Genomic DNA, 23,311 nt, shown 5'->3' on the forward strand with positions numbered 1-23,311 from the left:
AAAGAATCAATGAAAGAAAAGGAGGAGACTCTCCAGGCCAAGGGAAAAACACATGCAAAAGACCCAACTCAGAAAAGGGCCTCACCCTTCAGACTATCAATGACAGTGCTGAAGAAGCCATGCCAGTACTCCTCAAGCCAACCTTACAGGCCAATCGAAAAGCCCCAGAGAGCCACAATTCAGTCCTGATGCCTCGGTCACAGCCCACTTTCTGCCTTTCCTCATATCATTCTGACTCCCTTAACAAGGACATGAGGAAACTTCTTGATTTCCTTCAGGGACCCTAACACTACTAGCTACCTAGAGCCTTTGATTCTAAAATACATAAAACCACAAACAAAAAATCATTTGAGAATAGAATTTTAGAGGGAATACATAAGACTTCAGATGAGCCATAAAGAAATCTTAATAGATCAAAGCCTAGTGACATTTCTTGAAAAACTAGAGATTTTAATTCAATATCCCCAAAATTCAACACCACCCTAGTAAGTTCCAGCACAAGTTCTCAAGTAAAACAATCTTCATAGCAATGTGGGGTGTTTTTTGTTTTGTTTTGTTTTGTTTTTTATGTTTTTTCCAGACAGGGTTTCTCTGTGTAGCCCTGGCTGTCCCAGAACTCACTATGTAGACCAGGCTGCCCCTGAACTCACAGAGATCCACCTGCCTCTGCCTATTGAGTGTTGGAATTAAAGGTGTGCGCCACCACTGCCTGGCTGCAACATGGTTTTTGATCAGCCTCCCCCCCACACATACCTGTCGCCTGCTGCATGTATCTCTCTGGTGTCTGGGTGGAAGATGTTCATGACCACCAAGATGTAAATCCTCTTGCCACTTTTTAGATGTATTAACAGATGGCTGCTGCCTAAAATGTAAGCTCTAAAACACACATCAATTTGTGTAAATAGTGACATAATAGTAAAAATACTACAGGCTTAAGTAATAGCCCCAAGTAATCTAAATAAGTCAGAGTGTTCTGATCTGTTATATCATAAAAGTAGAAATATTTCTTGTTACTATCAATCTTAATACCATCTGCAAAATAATCTTAAATTTTACCTATAAAACAAGGATCATATCAGTATCTATCTCCAAGGTTATTGTGAGAATTCAGTAAGACAATGCACATAAGCTTCTAAAAACATTTTGGCTATTGCTAATACTTCATGAAGGTAAGCTATCATTTTTAAATGTTAGTATTAACAGTAATAATATTAATGTCTTTGTTAGTAACATAACTCTAAAAAGCCCCGCTTACACCTTACTAAACTCTGCTCTACCTGCTTGCTGGCAGAGCCTGGATCCTGGATTTCATGTAAACCACATCTGTAGTACTCTGGATATAACTCCTTTCTCCATCTTTCATCTGTCATATCACATGATGCCTGCTCATAGCTCCTGTACTAAAACACAACATAAATATCAATATACATTGTCCAAACAGGATGATAACACCTACAGCAGCAGCTTATGTTGAAGCTTATGATGAAGATTGAAGTCATTTTCAATCAGAATGGCAAACAAAACAAAAAGATAGTCTGCTTCTGTTCTTTCCCATTACTATTGGCCTTAACATTACATGTCTGAAGTGACTACTGCACTGCCTGTCAAGTTTCAGCAATTTGTTCTTTGCCGCACATTCTTCACTACATTCATCTCTGTTTATTCCCGGGACAGGCGAGCTCTCAAATACTTCGTTAAGCATGTGTACAGTCCTCCAAAGCAATTCCTCTTCCAAAGTCCTTCTGATACTCTTGATCAAAAGGAACTACAAAACTGTCTCAAAAGAAACGATGGGCTCATTATAATATAGGAGAAAATCGTAGAATCACAACAGAACAGAGGTGTGTGTGTGTGTGTGTGTGTGTGTGTGTGTGTGTGTGTGTGATAAAGAATCCCAAGCACACAATGAAGGAAAACCAAACAGTATAATGCGTCCCTCATGGTCCCCTTACTAGCAACGTTTATTTTTTCATCTATGTCTTTTCCAACTTTTTATTTATTTTTGTTGTTGTTGTTTTCCAGACAGGGTTTCTCTGTGTAGTTTTGGTGCCTGTCCTGGAACTCACTCTGTAGACCAGGCTGGCCTTGAACTCACAGAGATCTGCCTGCTTCTGCCTCCTGAGTGCTGGGATCAAAGGTGTGCACCACCACCACCTGGCTATTTTCTCCAACTTTTTAAGAAATGTACTTTACATGTGTTAAGTGTTTGCACATGTGTTTGACTGCGCACTGCATGTGTGCCTGAGTCTGCAGCAGTCAGAAGGGGATACTGGATCTCCTGGAACTGAACTGGAACTATAGAAGGTTGTGAGCCATGGTGTGGGTGCTGGAAATTGAGCCTGATTCCTCTGGAAGACAGCCAGTGCCCTAAACCCCTGAGCCTTCTTTCCAGCACCTTCTCCAACTTTTTTCAGGAGTATTTTACAGTAAATTACAGATTATTTTAGCACATCTCAAAATACCTAGACATTTTACTCTTAGTTGTAAGTTTATGTATTCCACATACAAGCTAGCTTAATAAACGGTCCTTTTTCCTTTTCAGGAGTTATATGGCCCTCATTCTATAGATGCTCTCTACCTGTTCTCTAAAGAAGACTTGGTCCTGGATCTGAGGTGGAGCATACTGATGACACTCCAGAGGTAACTCCTCATCCTCTCTCTCTTCTTTCATCAAAGTTGAAGGGTGCTTGAGAAACATGTCCTAAAAGTACAAAAACAGTAATAATGGCAATAATAATATAATAATGATCAATTAGCCAGGGTAATAAGCTAGTCAGAATCTTGTAGGCTTCAAGGAGAACTCCATGGAAATCTTGATGCTCTGGAACCAGTGACAATGCTACATTTTTAATCCAACTCTATAGATTTCAAGTCTTAATCCTAAACCACACACACAAGAGTCTAACAAACTCACCAGACCTTAAATAGCTTCAGGTCTACTACTATTTCTTACTCTTCATGTTGGGGCAATAAGTTGGTGATAATGTGGTAGGATTCAGCAAATACAGAATAATCCTGGTAAATTAAAACAGTCTAACTGCCTTTTGAATGGGAGAATTTAATTGACTAGCAGTTTACTAGAACAGGGTCATTTGTACCATCAGGTACAAGATAGAAGAGAAAAAGACAAGAGCAAGGATTAAACTGTTAGGGGTTCACACATCCTTCTTCACATGGAGTGCCATTCTAATAGGACTTAGATTACGGTCCACTAATACCATCTGCCCTGTCTGGTCTCTGATAAAATCTTGGCACTTGTGGTTTGGGAGGTAGACACTGATAACTTGCCAGAGCAAAGATTTCTCTCCCTTGCCCATCTGTCATTCAGAGAATGGCTCCTTCAAGTTTACTTCTTAAAAGAGAAAAAGAATTATACAGCAGGAACAGAACGATAGAAACAACAGTTAAGACTGCTGAGAACCACAGGGAGTAATATGAAAGATAATGGCAGGGAGTCATGCTTTGTCAGTTCTCAAGTTTACCTGAGAGTCTTTGCAAGATCCAAACTAAACCACAAAGAGTTAAGTTTCCGCTAATCTCCATCCTTTCTCTGCTCTACCTTGCTCCTGACGGTGCCCACAGAGATCTTGACATCAAAGGAAGTGCCTCTCTTCTGGTCTACCTTTCAGAATTGATTCTGGCTTCATCATATTTGCTTTAAAAAGAACAAACACAATGCACTGACTGCTTAGTTAAGAACAACAGGCTGGCTTGGACTGTCAGCTTGGGCGAGAACTTGACCAACTTCAGCCATATGTACTGTTCTCTCTGCACAGCTCCCTTCTTCCTCTGGCTCTAACTGGTCTCTAGCAGAGAACTGGTCTGGAACCTGTGTTGAGAGACACAGTTAAGTACTTGTGGGTCAAATCTCTTTGTAACTTCCAGCTGCCAAAACAGTTGATGGCTGCCAAAAATATTTATCCTAATACAGAATTGTTTTTTACACACAAATCTCCCAGATAGAAGAAATATACTGCTGACATTACTTTAACATTTTGTAGGAAGTCTGGAGTTTTGAAAATTAGTCAGGAAACTGTTGTTTCCAGCTAGGAATCTCCAAATCAACTGGAGAAAAATCTCTGCAGTTCCTATTACAAACTAAAAGTCACTTATGTCTTATTGTTCCCCGTTCCTGCTGTTTTACCTGGCTTTGGAGTGGAAGGTCCTGCTCCTGGCATTTATGCAGATTATTCTGGTCTTGGGAAAGAACATAATGGTCCTGACATTTAGGAAGAACATGCGGACCTCTTCTGTCCTGATATATAGGTAAAATATACTGGTATCTGGGCAGGAACCTCTGTTCTTTAGATGGGAGATCCTGGTTCTGATATTTAAGTGGGTGACTCTGTTCTTCAGGTAAACCAAGCTGGTTTCTAGGTAGAAATTCCTGGTCTACTGGTAGAAAATGCTGGTCCTGACATTTAGGTAGAACATTCCCGTATTCAGGGAGAACATCGTGGTCTTTGTGGAAAGAGTCCTGGTCTTGACATTTGGGCAGAAAATCCTGGGCTTCCAACTCAACATGTAGCTCAACAGTCTGGGCTTCAAGAATGTCCTCAGTTTCTGTCCTGAGAGCCTGGCCTTCTGGCTGGGTGGCCTTCAACTCGGTTCCAGTGACCTGGGTATTTGGCTCAACACTTGGAACTTCAGGTTCAACACTTGAAGCTTTGGGCTCAACATTAAGGACATCAATTACATCACTCTGGGATCCTGGACAATTGTCTTGAACTTCTCCAAGATAATCCTGGGCTTCTGGAAGAAAAGCCTGAAGAGTGTGAAGACGTAATTGCTTTTGTTCATCTTCTTTTATCACAACAAATAATGGATTTTTGAATTTTACTTTCTAAAAGGAAATACAGATAATAAACACAGACTGTTAGGTGGTAGCAAAAATCCACATTTTTTTCCATAAGAGTCCTAAAATAATCTTAAATGATATCATAATCAAACAAAACTAGAAGGGTGAAACCTTAGTATTTGTCCAATGTTAAAATAACCTGAGTCAACAATTCTAAATACACCATAAATCCCTAATTCAAGTCACAGGATTTTTGGTTTTTTTTTAACCACCACCCCCCCCTTTTTTTTTTTTTGCATTACTGGTGACTAAACCAGGGCTTCATGCTGGACAAACACTCTACCACTGGACTACATACTCAATTCTCCTTTTATTTTGGGATAAGGTCTCACAAAATTGCTCAGGCTGGTCTTGAACTCAGGCTGTATCCAAGAGACTTTGAACTTGTAATCTTTCTGCTTCAGTCTTCCAAGTAACTAACACTACAGATCTGTGCCCCAAGACCACAAGTTTACTTTTATTGCTTTACCTGAACTTTGCTGAGAGTCTTTTCTTTGTTTTCAGAAAGGAGATCCTGCTGGTAACCCACAAACAAATCTTCTGTCTCCTCATCTGTCACAACAGATGAAAGTTCCCCACAGCTAAGGTCCTAAAGAAAAAGCAAACATTAAAACAAAGAAAACCCCACAAGGTCCCACTAAACGTAGCTATTACCAGTAGAAATCATATATGTACAATAAACCTTTAGAACAATAAGATTTTAGATACCACAAACAAGTCTAGCAGAGCAATGTATTCAAATTTAATTGAATGTTTATACAGTACAAAACTGTGCACTTAAAACTATAAAACATTATTAAAAGAAATTAAAGAACCTAAATACATGAAAAGATATCCCATGTTCAAACTGGGAGACAATGTTGTTCTCTGACAATATTGCTGGATTTGATGGGGCATCTGTAGTCCCAGAACTTTGAAGGTATAAACGAAAGCCCACAAGTTGAAACCAGCTTGAGCAGTATACTGAAATCTCATTGAATACACATACGCATGCATGCGCGCACACACACACAAACTTACAATACACACTAGCCACATTTCCAACACTGTAGCTCACTAGTGGACCAACAGACTCAAGAATCCCTATTAAAATGACATCTGGTTAACAGCTTAGATGCAAGATTGTAAAACATCAGAAGTGGGGTTGGGGATTTAGCTCAGTGGTAGAGCGCTGGCCTAGCAAGTGCAAGGCCCGGGGTTCGATCCTCAGCTCAAAGGAAAAAAAAAAAACAACAGAAGCAAACTTCTGCCCTCCGGGGTTCTCCCGTTGTGCTGTAAGCCTGTATTTAAGACCTCCTCCCTCCTTCAATAAACGGCATTCTGCATTCAAAAAAAAAAAGGAGAAGGAGGAGGAATAAAAGAAGGAGGAGAAGAAGGAGAAGGAGGAGGAGGAGGAGGAGGAGGAGGAGGAGGAGGAGGAGGAGGAGAAGAAGAAGAAGAAGAAGAAGAAGAAGAAGAAGAAGAAGAAGAAGAAGAAGAAGAAGAAGAAGAAGAAGAAGAAGAAGAAGTCGTTGTCAAGATCATGATGGGGAAACCCAGAGAGACAGCTGACCAGTGCTAGTTGGAGCTCACTGACTCTGGACTGACAGCTCAGGAACCTGCATGGGACCGAACTAGGCCCGCTGAATGTGGGTGACAGTTGTGTGGCTTGATCTGTTTGTGGGGTCCCTGGCAGCAGGACCAGGACTTATTCCAGGTGCATGAACTGGCTTTTTGAAGCCCATTCCCTGTGGTGGGATACCTTGCTCAGCCTTGATACAATGGGGAGGGGCTAGGCTCTCCTTCAACTTGGTATGCCAGACTTCGTTGACTACCATGAGTGGCCTTACCCACTCTGAGGAGTGGATGGGGGTAGAGTGGGAGGGAGGGGAGGAGGCGGGAGAAGGGGAGGGAGGGGGAACTGGGGTTGGTATGTAAAATGAAAAAATTTTTAATAAATAAATATATTTAAAAGAAAAAAAAAGAAAAAATGCCAGCTGGTTTAAAAACTAACAACAAATTAATTCATAAGCAAATCATACAGACACACAGAATATTAGAAAGATGAGGGGTAAGAAACGAACCCTCACATTACAATGAACTGACATCTGACAAGGGTGCCAGGACAATTCAATGGGAAAAGAATAATTCTTCAACAAATGGTATTAAGATAACTGAAGTGGATCCCTTCTTCAATTCTCTCATGAAAATCAACTGAAGATCCAGACCTCAAAGTTAAGAGCTAAAATTGTAATATACTTAGAAGACCTAGGAATAAAACTTCAGGACCCCATGTAATCAAGGGCTAGCAACAAAAGACAACAATAAATTAGACCATTCCAAAACTAAAATCTGGGGCCTACAAATGATGCTACTAATAAAGTGAAATGTCTACAGAATGGGAGAAGTACACATATGTCTACTGTCTAATAAGGGAAATATATTCACAACATAGAAGGAACATTTAAACCCTTACAATAAAAAGATGATCCAATTAAAATTTTTCAATAGACATTTTCTTCACGAGAGATACAAATGTGCAATAAGCATCCCCATTTCCCTACCTGATTTTCCATAAAGTTTTGGTAATGCATTGTAGTTAAAGGGCCTTCATGGATCTTACTGGGCGGTTCCTCTCTTGTTTCTTTATTTATCTTGATGCATGCTGGTTTCCTAAGAAGTGCTTTCTGGGGAAGTAAAACAAGCCAATCCATATACAAATAGTCTAGGGAAAGCAATGTCTTCAGTATTTTTACTTCAACCATACTAACAAATCCCATGTCAACATGTGGAATAAGATACCCTGGAAGAATATATAGACTTTAGAAATGACAACGTGCAGTTATTCTAGCCACTAACGACTGGTTACAGAAGACTTAATTTCAGTTTTGGCAATCTGACAAGAGAACATGTTGTACTTGTATCTGAAATTCTGAGTGACCGTACAATTAGATAGGGTATAATGCCACTAAAGTCTCATAAGAAAATGAAGGCAGAATTTAACTGGGTTACAATGTAATTCTTTCTGACTGGTAGTTTCCACTTCACACATATGTGAAGGTAGAACACAGGTCAGATATACGTAAAAGTGTAAGAAAAGTTCCACTAATTTCATAGATCATTCCCAGGTATATGGAGTGGATCTATTTCTATTCTTCTATCTGGAAAAAGGACATGACATTCTCTGGAAACAAGCAACAAGTTTGAACTCATTATCATTATAATAATAATAAATTACACTCATATGGCACCTCTGACGTATGAAACTGGTTTGTACAAGGATGTTATCTCAGGATTATTTCTCTCTTCTACAGGATTAGTTATTTCAGTCAGGTCAGTGAACAGTACTTTCTCTGGAAAAACAACAACTGAAAGGCCTGAGTATATTCCACACAATGTAAAATATCAGTCTCTAGGAACTAGCACCACCTTCTCCCTGGCTTATTAAAAGTGTCCAGTCTTTTTCTAGTAGTACCTGTCAGTGTCTCCAATAGCTGCCAGCTTTGAAAATATGAAAGAAAAGGTATTTCAAAAGTCACAACAGGATACTAGGAAAAGGCAACCATATGATTATCTAGGGCAGATCCCCATTTGCTTTTTGAACTAAATTTATAAATTTTTAATTAATACTGAAGAGGGAAACAATCATAGTTTAGTATCCAGCCAATACCAACATAGAGACAGCTGTCTTTGATGGCTGTGTTGAGGAAAAAACCCACCTATGTGGTGCTAGTCCCATAAGACTGTGACCTAATGAATGATGCTGTAGTCTTTAGTTTATAAGTATGCACTATGATTTTACACAATAAGGAAATCAACACACTCCCTGGATGTACTGCTATAGTTAAGCAGCACACATGTGTAAGGTCCATGCCATATGTCACACAAGCACCAAAACAGGGAAAGAACTGAGAGACAGTTGATGGCGGAAACACACAACAAAGCCTAAGTAAGGGTCGATTTTACTAGATGTTCTGACGAAAACTTGGAAGTTAATGCCAAAATTGAGCAAACACATGAAAACATAAGAATTGAGCTACTAAAATCTGAAGTAAGTAGGATATATAAACAATGACATTTCACAAGTATAGGCTTAACACATTTTAAAACTCGATCCACACTTAGTTTCTAATACTTCATTCTAAACTTAAGTTTAGAATTAAATGAATTCCTTTATTAAAAATAGTACTCAGCCAGGCGGTGGTGGCGCATGCCTTTAACCCCAGCACTTGGGAGGCAGAGCCAGGCAGATCTCTGTGAGTTCAGGGCCAGCCTGGGCTACAAAGTGAGTTCCAGGAAAGGTGCAAAGCTATACAGAGAAACCCTGTCTCGAAAAACAAACAAACAAACAAACAAACAAACAAACAAAAATAATACTCGTGCCAAGCAGTGGTGGTGCACACCTTTAATCCCAGCCCTTAGGAGGCAGAGGCAGAGGCAGGTGGATCTCTGTGAGTTTGAGGCCAGCTGGTTTAGAGTGAATCCCAGGAAAGCCCAGGGATACACAGAGAAAAAGCCAGAAACCAAAAACGAACAAAAACCCCAATGTTAACATGTTGGTGAAAATCAAGACAGAGATCCCTCGGGGCTCTGGTGCTAGTAGGGAAGTGTATAGTAAACACGTATATAACGAGGATCTGAAATGAAAGTGTGATCAAGGAAAAAGAGACCGACAAACATTTGGATAGATAATACTAGTCTCCTTTCCTTCCTTGCACTGGCTGGGAATCAAATCCAGGGTCTTACAGTTTTGTGTAATATTATAGATAACTTTTACTTCCTTGTCTTCTTTTTTAAAATTTTATAATATATATGTTTTACATTCTAATAAGGAAATAGTGAATACTATTTTTTGTTTGTTTTTCGAGACAATGTTTCTCTGTGTAGCCCTGGCTGTCCTGAAACTCACTCTGTAGAACAGTCTGGCCTCGAACTTAAGAGATCTGTCTGACTCTGCCTTGTGGATGCTGAGATTAAAGTCATACACTACTACAGCCTGGTGTTAACATGTGTTAAATAAATACATAATTTTTTAAAAATTAAGATTATAGTATATGTAATTTTATATTCTACTTTTTTCAGTTAAAAGTTTTCCCTTATCTCAAATATTATTTGAAAATATGATTTTTTTAAAAGAATAGCTGTATTTAGATATATCTTAATTTATTCTAGCATTCCTATTAAAGGGATATTGAAGACTACTTCAATTATTTCCCATTTCTAAATTATGTTGATATAAAAATAAATTCCCAGTTATATTTTCACATATTTTTGAAAACAGCACAATGGAAGTTAATATACCTGTTGGGTAGGAGAGCTTTTCCTTCTACCACCTAGAAACACTGAAGTCTTTTTTTCACTCACAGTTTTAAAGGATGCCAGCTGGTGACGCGCCTGTTTCATAGTCTGACTAAGCTGCCAGGAAAGGTGGAAAAAAGAAAACAAAAACAGGTTAAAGCCTTAATACCAAACGCACCAACGGTTCCAGCAAGAAAACAGGTCTCTATTATAAAAGATGCCAGACTTGGGACAAGGGGATTACTTGCAAAGGAGACTTTAGTCTGCTGACAGTGCTTTACAACATTGCTGTCATTATTCTAAGATAAAACTGGGGGACTTCATGACTTGACTCAAGTTCTATTAAGCAAATCTATTTAAAATGATACATACCTTTTACACATAAAAATGTCAGAAAATAACACTTAAATATAGATAGGATTATTGAGCAAATACATTCATTAATCTTCTATTTATCTTGCACAAACGTTTTTATTACTCTTTGCTATAAGACTCCATATCTAGTTTCCCTAAAACTCTTATTTTCTTATTTATGTGAATCTTTTCTCTACCTACCTCATTTGAAAACTAGCATGAGCCTTTTCTCCGATCCTCTTTCCTCCAGGAAGCCTTCCTAACTGTCCTAGTTTCATTCCTGTTGCTGAGATAAAAATACCCTGACAAAGGCAACTCAGGGGTTAGTGGTTTATTACAGCTTACAATTCCAGGTTACCGTGTAGCTGGAGAGCTTTTCTCCAGGTCCCACTAAGCCCCAGCAGTCTGGTAGCCCACTTATAAAATGAACACACAGACGCTTATATTATTTAAACTGCTCGGCCATTAGCTCAGGCCTACCATTGTCTAGCTCTTACTCTTATATTCAGCCCATTTTTATTAATATATACTTTGCCACGTGGCTCCTGGCTTACCAGTACCTTACATCTCGTTTGTCATGGCAGTGGCTGGCAGCTCTCTCTGCCTCAGCCTTCCTGTTCCCAGAATTCTCTTCTCTGCTAGTCCTGCCTATACTTCCTGCCTGGCTACTGGCCAATCAGCATTTTATTTACATAGATTGATATCCACAGCACTTACCTTTTTTTTTTAAAGGAAGATTTTAACTTTTACATAGTAAAATTATATATAACAAAACAATTATTAAGCAAGAATTAGTTACAATATTAAGGAAGATATCCTATCTATCTTATATTTGAGAGTCTAAGGTTTCATATCTAACTTATCTTTTATCATAACTAAGGAAAATTGTAACTATCTAGCTTAAACTACATCAAAGACCTCAGAAGGATATAATATTACCTGAGAAATGGGAGAAGGATGCAAGCAAATTTCGGGAGTCTTGCAGGGTAGACAGAGATAGCTGGCAGCCTAGACAGTCATCTAATGTTCCTTTGTAAAGTTGGGGCATCTGTCTCCTTCCTGTTCCCAGAATTCTCTTCTCCGCTTGTCCTGCCTATACTTCCTGCCTGGCTACTGGCCAATCAGCATTTTATTTACACAGATCGATATCCACAACATTACAGTCCATCATTGTAGGGAAGTCAAGGCAGGGAATTCAAAGAGCTAATCTCATTATACCCAATCAGCAATAAAAAGAAATGAATGATCACTTGATTCCTTGCTTGTACTAGCTTAATTTCTCCATTCTTGTTATAATTCAGGATCCTTTGCTAGAGAATGGCACTGCCCCCAGTGGGCTAGGTCTTCCCAATCAATGAACTTAATAGAAACCACCATCTACAGATATGCTCACAGGCCAACCTGAAGCAGACCATCCCTCAGTGAAATTCTCTTTCCAGGTGAGTCTAAATTGTGTAAAGTGGACAATGAAAGCAGACTATCACATTAAGTTAATGTAGAATGCAAATACTGTATATAGAACCAATTTGTTTCAATTAGCTAAGAAACAACTGATATGTGACCATCATATGACTTTATATTCACTCCTTATTCTAGTGGTTTTAGTATATAACTATTTTCCTTTTCTGGTAGCACAATCTATTTATCTCTCTCAAATCTTCAAAGAATGTCCCCTTAGGAGGAAAAAACTATGTATCTTTTTATTTTAGGATAAGCAAAGCATCAGAGAAAGGACAAACATCTCCACACTAATTAAAGAAATTACAGCAAGGCTAGGAATACTTCTAACCCACCATTAAAATGCTAACGGTATAAAGTCTTGAGGAAAACTATGACTTATTGATATAGTAATATTTATATAATTTTTACTAATAATGAGCTAATGATTAACACACACACACACACACACACACACACACACACACACACACACACATACACACACTCACTCACTCCTACTACAAGCCCAATGTTCCACAGTGTATCTTCTCTCCTTATTCCTTGCTTCTAGAGGTTTACATCTCTAGCCAGGTACACCAGTTTGAAACATTACTCTTTGTTCCACCAAAAGGAAGACTTCTGGATCAGGTGCAGAGTGGCTACAGAAATCAAGACAGTTATTAACAATGCAAAAAGACATTCTGTGCAGTTGGAGTTAAACAACGTATAGCGAGCCACATGCTGCTTTATTCATTGTCAAGTAGATTAGGTTCCAATGACCCATACCATAAGGCTAAAGAGTCCAAAGGTCTTTCATAGTCTGTCGTAACACATCTAAAAACAGGTGTCAGAATCTTCATTTCCCATCAATTACTAATTTCAATTAGAGTCCAAGTCATAAGCAGGTTTTTCAACGGTCCAGCAGCCAGAAGCAGCATTGTGTTCTAGTTCTCTTTCATTACCCTCTTTGCCAAGCCTCAACCTTGTGAAAGCCTTTTCAATGACAAGAACTATAACAGTCTGAGTATTGGCCAACCAAAAATACTAGATCCTAATCCCTGGAACTCTACATGACATTTTATAAGGCAAAAGGGCCCCTGCTGATGTGGTTAAAATATAGAAATAATCTCAGATTATCCAAATGGGCACTGACTGCTACCACAGGTGTCCTTGTAAGACAACAGTAGAGGGAGGGTCAGCAGAGAAGAGGAGATAATGTGGAGATGCAGACAAAGGCTCAGAAGCTACAAGAAAAGGAATGTCAGCAGAGAAACACCAACTGCTGGAAAAGTCAAGGAACATATTTTCTTCTAAAATCTGTAGGAAGGTGGCCCTGCTGAACCTTGATTAGGAGTCATGAAACTCAGTTTAGATGTCTAGCCTCTAAACCCTCAGCAAATACATTTCTAATACTTTAGCCATTTAAGTTGGATAATCTGGGTCTTTTGGTACATACCTATTATAATCATAGAACTTGGGATGCTGAGGCAAGAACATGAGTACAAGGTCAGCCTATGCTATACAGTGAGTGTAAAACTGTTCTAGGCCACTGAGTGCAAAATTAGACACACAACTTTATTGGTGAAATTGTTAAGGCCATTCCACATAGTTAAAGGGGAGGTTTATTTAGTGGCATAATTTACAAATGAAGGGATAGGTAGGTTACAGGGTCAGGGAAAGTTATGTTGCAGTCTGGCATTGTTCTCTAGAGAACTCTGCTCAGTCTACCTCCAGCATCCAGGGTCCAGGAACCAAGAGAGCCCGCGCATCTGGATCCCCGGTCTTCAGTGTTCTCTCTCAGGCCCGCCTTGTAGGCGTGACCATTACTGAAGCCTCAATGGGGGTTGGAACTTCCAGGTCAGAGCTGGAATGGCTACCCACTACACAACTTAATCTTCTACAGTTACTAATTATTATTAACAGACTTAGCACTGAATGAGTAGCCAATTTAATCTTTTTTGATGGAGCTGGTTGTAGTGGCTCATTCCTGTAATCCCAACACTTAGGAGACTCAAGGAGGAGAACTATTGCAATCTCAAGGCCAGCCTCAGCTAAGTAGTAAGTTCCAGAACAGCCACAGCTAATAGTAAATTCCAGGAGAGCCTCAGCTAAGTAGTAAGTTCCAGGACAGCCTTAGCTAAGTAGTAAGTTCCAGGACAGCCTCAGCTAAGTAGTAAGTTCCAGGACAGCCTTAGCTAAGTAGTTAAGTTCCAGGAGAGCCTCAGTTAAGAAGTAAGTTCCTGGATAGCCTTAGGTAAGTAGTAAGTTCCAGGACAGCCTCAGCTAAGTAGTAAGTTCCTGGACAGCCTTAGCTAAGTAGTTAAGTTCCAGGAGAGCCTCAGTTAAGAAGTAAGTTCCTGGATAGCCTTAGGTAAGTAGTAAGTTCCAGGACAGCCTCAGCTAAGTAGTAAGTTCCTGGACAGCCTTAGCTAAGTAGTAAGTTCCAGGACAGCCTTAGCTAAGTAGTTAAGTTCCAGGAGAGCCTCAGTTAAGAAGTAAGTTCCAGGACAGCCTCTGTTAAGGAGTAAGTTCCAGGATAGACTTAGCTAAATAGTAAGTTCCAGGAGAGCCTCAGTTAAATAGTAAGCTCCAGGACAGCCTCAGTTAAGTAGTAAGTTCCAGGAGAGCCCCAGCTAAGTAGTAAGTTCCAGGAGAGCCTCAGTTAAGGAGTCAGACTGCCTCAAAACAAACAAATGGGCTGTAAAATGGCTCAGCTACTAGGAACACATATTGTTCTTCCAAAAGACCTGTGTTCAGTCCCAGCACTCATGTTGGGGGACTCACAACTGCCTTAACTTTATCTCCAAAGGCTTTGATGTCCTCTTCTTGCTTCCATGAGCCCTACCCCTCAACATAAACATCAGTATAAATAAAAACAATAATTTAAAAAACAAATACTTCCCTAGTGGAGATGAAAAATTGGTAACTGTACAGAAAACCCAGCAAATAAAAAAGAATCAATATAACCTCAGATCAAAAATTGAAGTTACTACCTGGCTCAGCTGTGATTAATATTAATGGCAATGACAATGAAAATGCTGAATCTCAACTAAGGAAATTTTAGTATAGTAACATTATAAAGAGAGGGTGAGGGGTGGAAAAGTATGTGTGCAGTGGCAAGAGGGAAAGAAAACTGAGCCAAATCCTCATCTTTCCTAACAGGACATCATTAAGATTCTCTACCATACACTTACGTTGTATAACACTTTCCTCTGAGACTAAAACATTACATACCCCAGGGAACTCCTTTTTTTGTTGTTTTTATTTTATTTTTTAATTTTTAAAATTCATTTTACATACCAACCACAGATCCCCCTCTCATCCCTCCTTCTGCTCCTCCCACACCCCCCTACCCCTCATCCCTTCCTCCAAAAGGGTAAGTTCTCCCATGGGGGGACAGCTAAGCCTGGTACATTCAGTTGAGGCAGGATCAAACCCCTCCCCACTTCATCAGGGTTGAGCAAGGTGTCTGACCATAGGTAATAAGTTCCAAAAAGCCAGCTCATGCACCAGGGGTAGATCCTGATCCCATTGCTAGGGGCCCCTCAAACAGACCCAGCTACACACCTGTCTCCTGTATGCAGAGGGCCTAATCTAGTCCCATGCAAGTTCCAGTTGTCAGTCTAAAGTTCATGAGTTCCTTTGAGCTTGGTTCAGCTGTCTCTGCAGATTTCCCCATCATGATCTTGAACCTCTTTGCTCATAGAATCCCTCTTCCCCTCTTGGGCCTGGTATTTGGTTATGGATCTCTGCATCTGCTTCCATCAGTTACTGGTTGAAAGCTCTATGATGACAGGTTATTCACAAATCTAATTACCAGGGTAGGCCAGTTAAGGCACTCTCCACCATTGCTATTAGTCTAATCTGGGATCATCTTTGTAGATTCCTGGGAATTTCCCTAGCAGCAGGTTTCTCCCTTACCCCATAACATCTTGCTCTATCTAGGTATTTCTTTCATTGCTCTCCCACTCCATCCCTCCCCTAGCTCGACCATTTTGTTCCCTCATGTTCTCATCCCATCACTTCCTCTCTTTTGCACCCCCCCACCCCCAGTTTACTCATGGAGATCTCCTCTGCTTCCCCTTTCCAAGGCAATCCATGCATCCCTCTTAGGGTCCTCCTTGTTTCCTAGCTTCTTTGGAGCTGTGGGTTATACTCTTAATTATCCCCTGCTTTACATCTAGTATCCTTATGAGTGAGTACATATCATGTTTGTCTTGAGTCTCGGTTCCCTCACTCAGGATATTTTCTAGTTCCATCCATTTTTCTGCAAATTTCATGATGTCATTGGTTTTTACAGCTGAGTAGTACTCTACTGTACATATGTACCACATATTCTTTATCCATTCTTCAGTTGAGGGGCATCTAGGTTGCTCCCAGGTTCTGGCTATTACAAATAATGCTACTTTGAACATAGTTGCACAAGTGTCCTTGTGGTATGACTGAGCATCCCTTGGATATATGTCCAAGAGTGGTATAGCTGGGTCCTGGGGGAGATTGATTCTGAATTTTCTGAGAAACCGTCATACTGATTTCCAAAGTGGTTGTACAAGTTGGCACTCCCACCAACAGTGGAGGAGTTTCCTCTTGCTCCACATCCTCTCCAACATAAGCTGTCATAAGTGTTTCTGATCATAGCCATTCTGACAGGTGTAAGATGGTATCTCAGAGCCATTTTGATTTGCATTTCCCTGATGACTAAAGATGTTGAGCAATTCCTTAAATGTCTTTCAGCCATTTGGGATTCTTTTATAGAGAATTCTCTGTTTAGATCTCTAGCCCATTTTTTAATTGGATTGTTTGGTATTTTGCTATCCAGTTTCTTGAATTCTTTACATATTTTGGAGATCAGCCTTCTGTCAGATGAGGAGTTGGCAAAGATCTCCTAATCTGTAAGCCGTCATTTTGTCTTATTTACCAAGTCCTTTGCCTTACAAAAGCATTTTTAGGAGGTCCCATTTATTAATTGTTGCATTCAGTGTCTGTGCTACTGGTGTTATATTTAGGAAGTGGTCTCCTGTGCCCATGCATTCAAGGCAACTTCCCACTTTCTCCTCTATCAGGTTCAGTGTAGCTGGATCTATGTCTTTGATCCACTTGGATCTGAGTTTTGTGCATGGTGATAGATATGGATCTATTTTCAATCTTCTACATGTTGACATCCAGTTATGTCAGCATCATTTGTTGAAGATACTTTCTTTTTTCTATTGTACAGATCTGGCTTGTCAAAAATCAGTTCAGCCGGGCGGCAGTGGCACACACCTTTAATCCTAGCACTCAGGTAGGTGGATCTATATGATTTTGAGGACAGCCTGGTCTACAGAGAGAGATCCAGGACAGGCACCAAAACTACACAGAGAAACCCTGTCTTGAAACCCCCCCCAAAATTAAAATAAAATAAAAATAAAAATAAATCAAGTGTTCATAGGTGTGTGGATTAATGTCAGGATCTTCAATTTGATTCCATTCATCCACATGTCCGTTTTTATGCCAATACCAAGCTGTTTTTATTACTATAGCTCTATAGTAGAACTTGAAGTCGGGGATGGTGATGCCTCCAGAAGTTGCTTTATTGTAAAGGATTGTTTTAGATATCCTATGTCACGACCGCCTCCACCAGCAAGGAAGACGCAACACTGAGCTATTCTTTCAGCAGTTTACTCAGGAACCTTGAACAATCTTCTGACCCCGGGGAAAGCCTGCCCACAACCTAAATAGTCCCTGGGTGGCCAACCCCAGCCTGCCACGTGGGCACTGCGGATAGGTCCAGGTTCACAGAAGCAAGCCAGATCCTAGGACTAAGCCAAATATGGAGTTGTTTACTCCCGAGAGCACTCACCATCGGGAAGGTGGGGGCGGAAGCCGGCGCCATCTTATGGGTGCGGCTGTGCACAGCTCTCTACAGTCCTAGGTTTTCTATTTTTCCATATGAAGTTGAGCATGTTCTTTTGAGGTATGTGAAGAATTGTGTTGGGATTTTGATGGTGATTGCATTGAATCTGTAGATTACTTTTGGTAAGATTGCTATTTTTATTATGTTGGTTCTACCTATCCATGAGCATGGGAAATATTTCTATTTTCTGATATCTTCTTCAATTTCTTTCTTCAAGGACTTAAAAGTTCTTGTCACATAGGTCTTTCACTTGTTTGGTTAGTTATACCCCAAGGTTTTTTATATTATTTGTGGCTATTGTAAAGGGTGATGTTTCTCTGATTTCTTTCTCAGCCCATTTTTATCATTTGTATATAGGAGGGCTACTGATCTTGGTTTAATCTTGTATCCTGCCACATTACTGAAGGTGTTTATCAGTTGTAGGAGTTCCCAGGGAACTCTTTAAACATGAAGGTAAACAACCCAAAATAGCCTCAGGAAATTCTGAAACTGACCATATTCACTAGGCCCCTCCCTGCCACAGTAAACAATCAAATCTGAGAGTCCACCTCAGACACTGAGCTGCAAAGAAGACTGAGACAGTAGAGCTGCAAAGAAGACTCTCACACTGGGCGGTGATGGGGCACGCCTTTAATCCCAGCACTCAAGAGGCAGAGGCAGGTGGATCTCCGTGAGTTCAAGGCCAGCCTCCTCTACAGAGTGAGTTCCAGGACAGGCTCCAAAACTACAGAGTGAAACCCTGTCTTGGGAGTTTGGGGGGTAAGACTCTCAGAGGAGAAAACCTGCAAAGAAGACTCAGACCAGACCAGCTGCCTGGAAGAGGTTTAGACCAACTGAAGCACCTGGGAAGGACACTCTCCAACCTGTGGAGCTGCTTGAAGGCTGTGAGTGTGCTCCGGGTCACCCAAGCTGGAGTGAGCCTTGGTGATGCAGCTGTCTTTGAATCTTTCTGCTTCTGTAAGTAACTCCTCACCCATGCTCCTGTAACTAACCCCAATAAACGCACTGATTCATCAGACTGGACTTTGGTGGTATCTGTACTTTGGTCTGTTGTGTGTTGCGTCTCCCCAGCTAAAGTTCTGTCACAAAACAGTTTATTACTTAGAAATATGAATGTTATTACCAAAACATAAAACTTAAAAAAAAAAAAAAATAGTAGCTTTTGAGGAGGGAGAAATACAGAAATGGGCAAAGTCCTTCTGTTTTTAAAATATGGATATTATATATACCTTATTCTTTATTTGTTTACACAATTACACACATACTATTTCAGACTTTACGTAGTGAACATAAGCCTAGGTTTTCTTCTATCCAGTTGAAACACCAGTCAACAAAAGTTCACTCACTCTGACTCTTTAAGAGACAGTAAGTATCCTATATATGAAAAGCAGCCATCTCTAGTGCCTTCTGAGGAAAACAGGCATCTCACAAGCTCTACTAAAGGCTGACAGCCTCCTCCCCAGCTTTAGCTGCTTAGAACAGTGGCTAATAGCTGCAGATCAAGTAATACAGGTCTGGATACAGTGTCTTCTACATGTAACAACAGAAAGAGATGTGTCATGCTCAGAAACAGTTTTTATTGTTAGCAAAGAGACCTTTGCCTGATGAAACAAAAATTATAGTATATAAACAAATGTTAAGATTTAAACATCAAAGGGGCTGGAGAGATGACTAAATGGTTAGGAGCACTGCTTGCTCTTCTAGAGGTCCTGAGTTCAATTCCCAACAACCACATGGTGGCTTACAACCATCTGTAATGAGATCTGTTGCCCTCTTTTGGCCTGTAGGTATATATGCAGACAGAACACCATATTAAAAAAAAAAAAAAAAAAAAAAAAGATTTAAACATCAAAATATATATTATATGATAAAACAAATTTAAAACATTTAGCCAGTATACATGGTAAAATTTAACAAATATATATATTCATTAGCTCTTTTAATTTGTTCATGTAATTTACCCCACTGGAAGGACAGAATTTATATGTAACCAAACTAAAACTATTAATACCACATAGGTCATAGGAAAAATAGGGCTTAATATTTATAGAATGCTACCTATTTTGTTGCTATGGAACTTATTATCAATTTAAATTATGTACAATGCCATAACAGCTATCCAAAGTTGATTTTATTTAAATATACTGCAGTATATTTATAAATTATACTGATTTTGTAGTAGGAGAGTGAGTTTTTAATAAGGTTTCATGTAGTCTAGGCTGGCCTCATACTATGTAGGACCAGTGTGCTCTTAACCAATGTGCAATCTCGGTAGCACCAACTGTGTGTATTCTTGATACAAACTTTTCTCTTCTGTGGGTTAGCCTGAATTACCTGAATGGTGTCTATGGTGGTTTGAATGAAAAATGGTCCCACAAGCTCATATATTTGAATGTTTGGTCCCCGGTGTATGGAATTGTTTGATAAGGGTTATGAGGTATGGTCTTATTGGAGGAGGCATGTCATTTGGCCTTGGAGATTTAGAAAGCCCACACTATTCCTAGTTACCCTCTCTTCTGACTCCCTATTGCTCTAGTACCATGCCTGCCTGCCTGCTGCCATGCTCCCCATCATGACTGTCGTGGATTCACACCCTAAAATTGTAAGCCGCAATAAACTGTTTCTTCTATAAGTTGCCTTGGTCATGGTATCTTAGTACATGGACAGAAAAGTAAGACAACACCTTATAGATAATTTAAAAATTATTTCACATCATTTAAGTATTTACTTAAAGGGTTGAGAAATGGCTGCATGCTTAAGAATGCTTGCTTCTCTTCCAGAGAACCTGAGCTCAGTTCCCAGCACTCACATCAAGTGGCTGGCTCACAATTGCCTTTAACTCCAGCTCCAGAGGACCTGATGCCCTTTTCTAGCCTCCTTGAACCCACACACAGATACACACACACACACAAAAAAAAAAAATAAAATAAAAAACAAATAAATCTTAACTATAGAAAGTAATTATTTTCAGAAAAACACTAGAAATCTGGTAGTATAAGAGAATTAAAAACAATATAGCATATAAAAGAATGAAATTAAATCCATATGACACTCCTGCACAAAAAAAAAGTCAAAATGGATAAAATATAGGATCTTTATATAAGACCTGAAACTCAACTGTTAGAAGAAAACACTTCAAGATTTTTGTTTCTTTGTTGTTTTCTTTTTTTGTTTGTTTTTTGTTTTTTGTTTTTTTGGGTTTTTTTTTTGTTGTTGTTTTGAGACAGGGTTTCTCTGTGTAGCTTTGTGCCTTTCCTGGAACTCACTTGGTCAGCCAGGCTGACCTCGAACTCACAAAGATCTGCTTGGCTCAGCCTCCCGAGTGCTGGGATTAAAGGCGTGCGCCACCACTGCCCTGCACACTTCAAGATTTTAAAGGAATTTCTGAAAGCACTCCAACAGCACAGAAAATTGTTCTAAGAATTAACTGACAAATGGGATTGCAGGAAATTAAAAAGCTTCTGCACAGCATAAGAAACAATCAGCAGAGTGATGAACCTTTCAGAATAAGAGAAAATCATTACTAACCACATATCTGACTGAAGATTAATAACTAGAATCTGTAAAGAACTGAAAAAGTTAGACACTAAAAAGGGAGAATCACCCAGTCAATAGACTGCAGATAATTCTCAAAAGAAAAAAATATAAATGGCCAAGAAATATTTTTCCAAATGCTCAAAAGCCTTAGCTATGAGGGAAATTCGTATTTTAAAACTGCTTTGAGATTATATCTAAACTGGGTCAGAATGCTGGCATGGATATGAGGGGAAAGGACCATCATATATTATTGGTAGGAACATAGCCACTATAGAAATCAGTTAGAAGCATCCAAAAACTAAAAACAGAACTATCATGTGATCCAGCTCTAGCATTCCTGTGTAGATACCCAGTGGAGTGAGCATATCATGGAGATAATTGCACATCCATTTTATTGCTATACAATATTTACAATAGCCAAGATAGCACACTTGCACAAATGTTTATCAATGAAGAAATGAAGAAAACATACAATAGATATACACAAATGGAACTGTAGTCATCCATGAAGAGATGTGAAATAATGTCATTTGCTCGTTGGCTGGAACTGAAGACCATCATGTTAAATGAAATAAACCAGACGCAGACAAAAGCATTACATTTTCTCTTGTACAGTTTTCTCTTATGTACAGAATGTGTGTGCACAAGCACAATATGAAAGTCAAAGGGGGCTAATAAAGAAGAAAAGGTCTAAAAGAGAAAGAGGAACAAGGAGGTAATGAGAAAAGGAACAAAATAGCAGGTTTCCTCTTATAAAGAACATTGGGGCCGGGCAGTGGTGGCACACATCTTTAACCCCAGCATTTAGGAGGCAGAGACAGGCAGATCTCGTGAGTTCCAGGCCAGCCTGGTCTACAGAGTGAGTTCCAGGATAGCCAGGGCTACAGAGAGAAACCCTGTCTTGAAAAACAAACATACAAACAAATCTAGGTTTTAGAGAGAGCAAAAGTGGGGAGAAAAAGAGAGGAAGGCAGGCTAGCAAAAGGGGAAAGGATAGCAAATAGGAAACAGTAGTGGGAGAGGGCAACTAAGAGCAAGGTATAATGATATACATAAAAATCTCATAAAATTAATTATTTTGTATGCTAACTAAAAAGTTATTTTAAAAAAAATCAAGATCGTAAAATATTCAGTGAGAAATAGAGAGCTGAAATAAACCATGCTAGTCTTGAAAGAACAGTGGTAAACTGTGGTCTAAATAAAGATGAAGGTGTTATACAGTGAAAATAAATATATGGTAAAATGTTAAGATGAAGTCTAAGTGAAATAAACATGAGAAACCGCAGAAAACAAATCCTTAATGATAAGTATCAGTACTAACAAAAGGGGTTGTGGCCACTTGAAACTTCTTCCCATTCTATGGCTCTAGTTCCTTAGTTTAGGTTCCTAATCATATTTGGCCTTTCAGCAGGTAGGGACTATCAAGTGTTAGTAGGTAGGAGGCTGGGAGACACAAAGAGAAAAACCAGTCAAATCACATTTTTTATTTAACTACAGTTAATTTATTTAGTGTGAGTGTGTGCATGCATGTACATACACGTGTGCATGTATGTGTGCATGCGTGGAGGACTGAGAACTTGTGGGAGCTGGTTCTTTTTCCACCATGTGGGTCCCAGATATCAAACTGGAATCTTCAGGCTTGGTGGCAAGCACCTTTACCTGTTGAAATCACACAACAGTGTCCCAAATCACAGTTGAAATATAGAGGTCAGAAGACAATCTGCACAAGTTGCTTTTCTCCTTTCACTATGTGGGTCCTTGAGACTGAACTCAGATCATCAGGCTTGGCAGCAGGTGTAGCCAGAGGCTTCAAGTGCTTTCCCTCACCAAACCACTGGCCCCTAATAACATTAATTAACTTCATCTTTAAAAAAATTTAGAATTGTTTCATGTGTTTGTGGTTTTTTGTTGTTGTTTTTTTTTTTTTTTAGATTTATTCATTTTAATTTTAT

The 23,311-nt window shown here is 39.5% G+C and overlaps 1 protein-coding gene across 6 annotated transcripts in view; it reads right to left on the bottom strand.

Annotated features, from left to right (window-relative positions):
- The window catches only part of Ccdc15 (coiled-coil domain containing 15), a 68,766-nt gene that overhangs the window by 35,803 nt on the left and 9,652 nt on the right, over positions 1–23,311 (bottom strand). For 3 of the 6 annotated variants that reach the window (XM_036194298.1, XM_036194299.1, XM_036194297.1), the window contains exons 5-11: positions 10,139–10,252; positions 7,402–7,524; positions 5,328–5,447; positions 4,145–4,843; positions 2,579–2,701; positions 1,278–1,400; positions 754–876 (exon numbers count right to left, since the gene is read on the bottom strand). In XM_036194298.1, coding sequence (XP_036050191.1) covers positions 754–876; positions 1,278–1,400; positions 2,579–2,701; positions 4,145–4,843; positions 5,328–5,447; positions 7,402–7,524; positions 10,139–10,252 — 1,425 coding nt within the window. The remainder of the gene's footprint in view (positions 1–753; positions 877–1,277; positions 1,401–2,578; positions 2,702–4,144; positions 4,844–5,327; positions 5,448–7,401; positions 7,525–10,138; positions 10,253–23,311) is intronic. The other 3 variants (XM_036194302.1, XM_036194301.1, XM_036194300.1) reach the window with 2 other exon arrangements.

This window comes from Onychomys torridus, chromosome 7 (genome assembly GCF_903995425.1).
Source record: "Onychomys torridus chromosome 7, mOncTor1.1, whole genome shotgun sequence".
Taxonomy (NCBI): domain Eukaryota; kingdom Metazoa; phylum Chordata; class Mammalia; order Rodentia; family Cricetidae; genus Onychomys; species Onychomys torridus.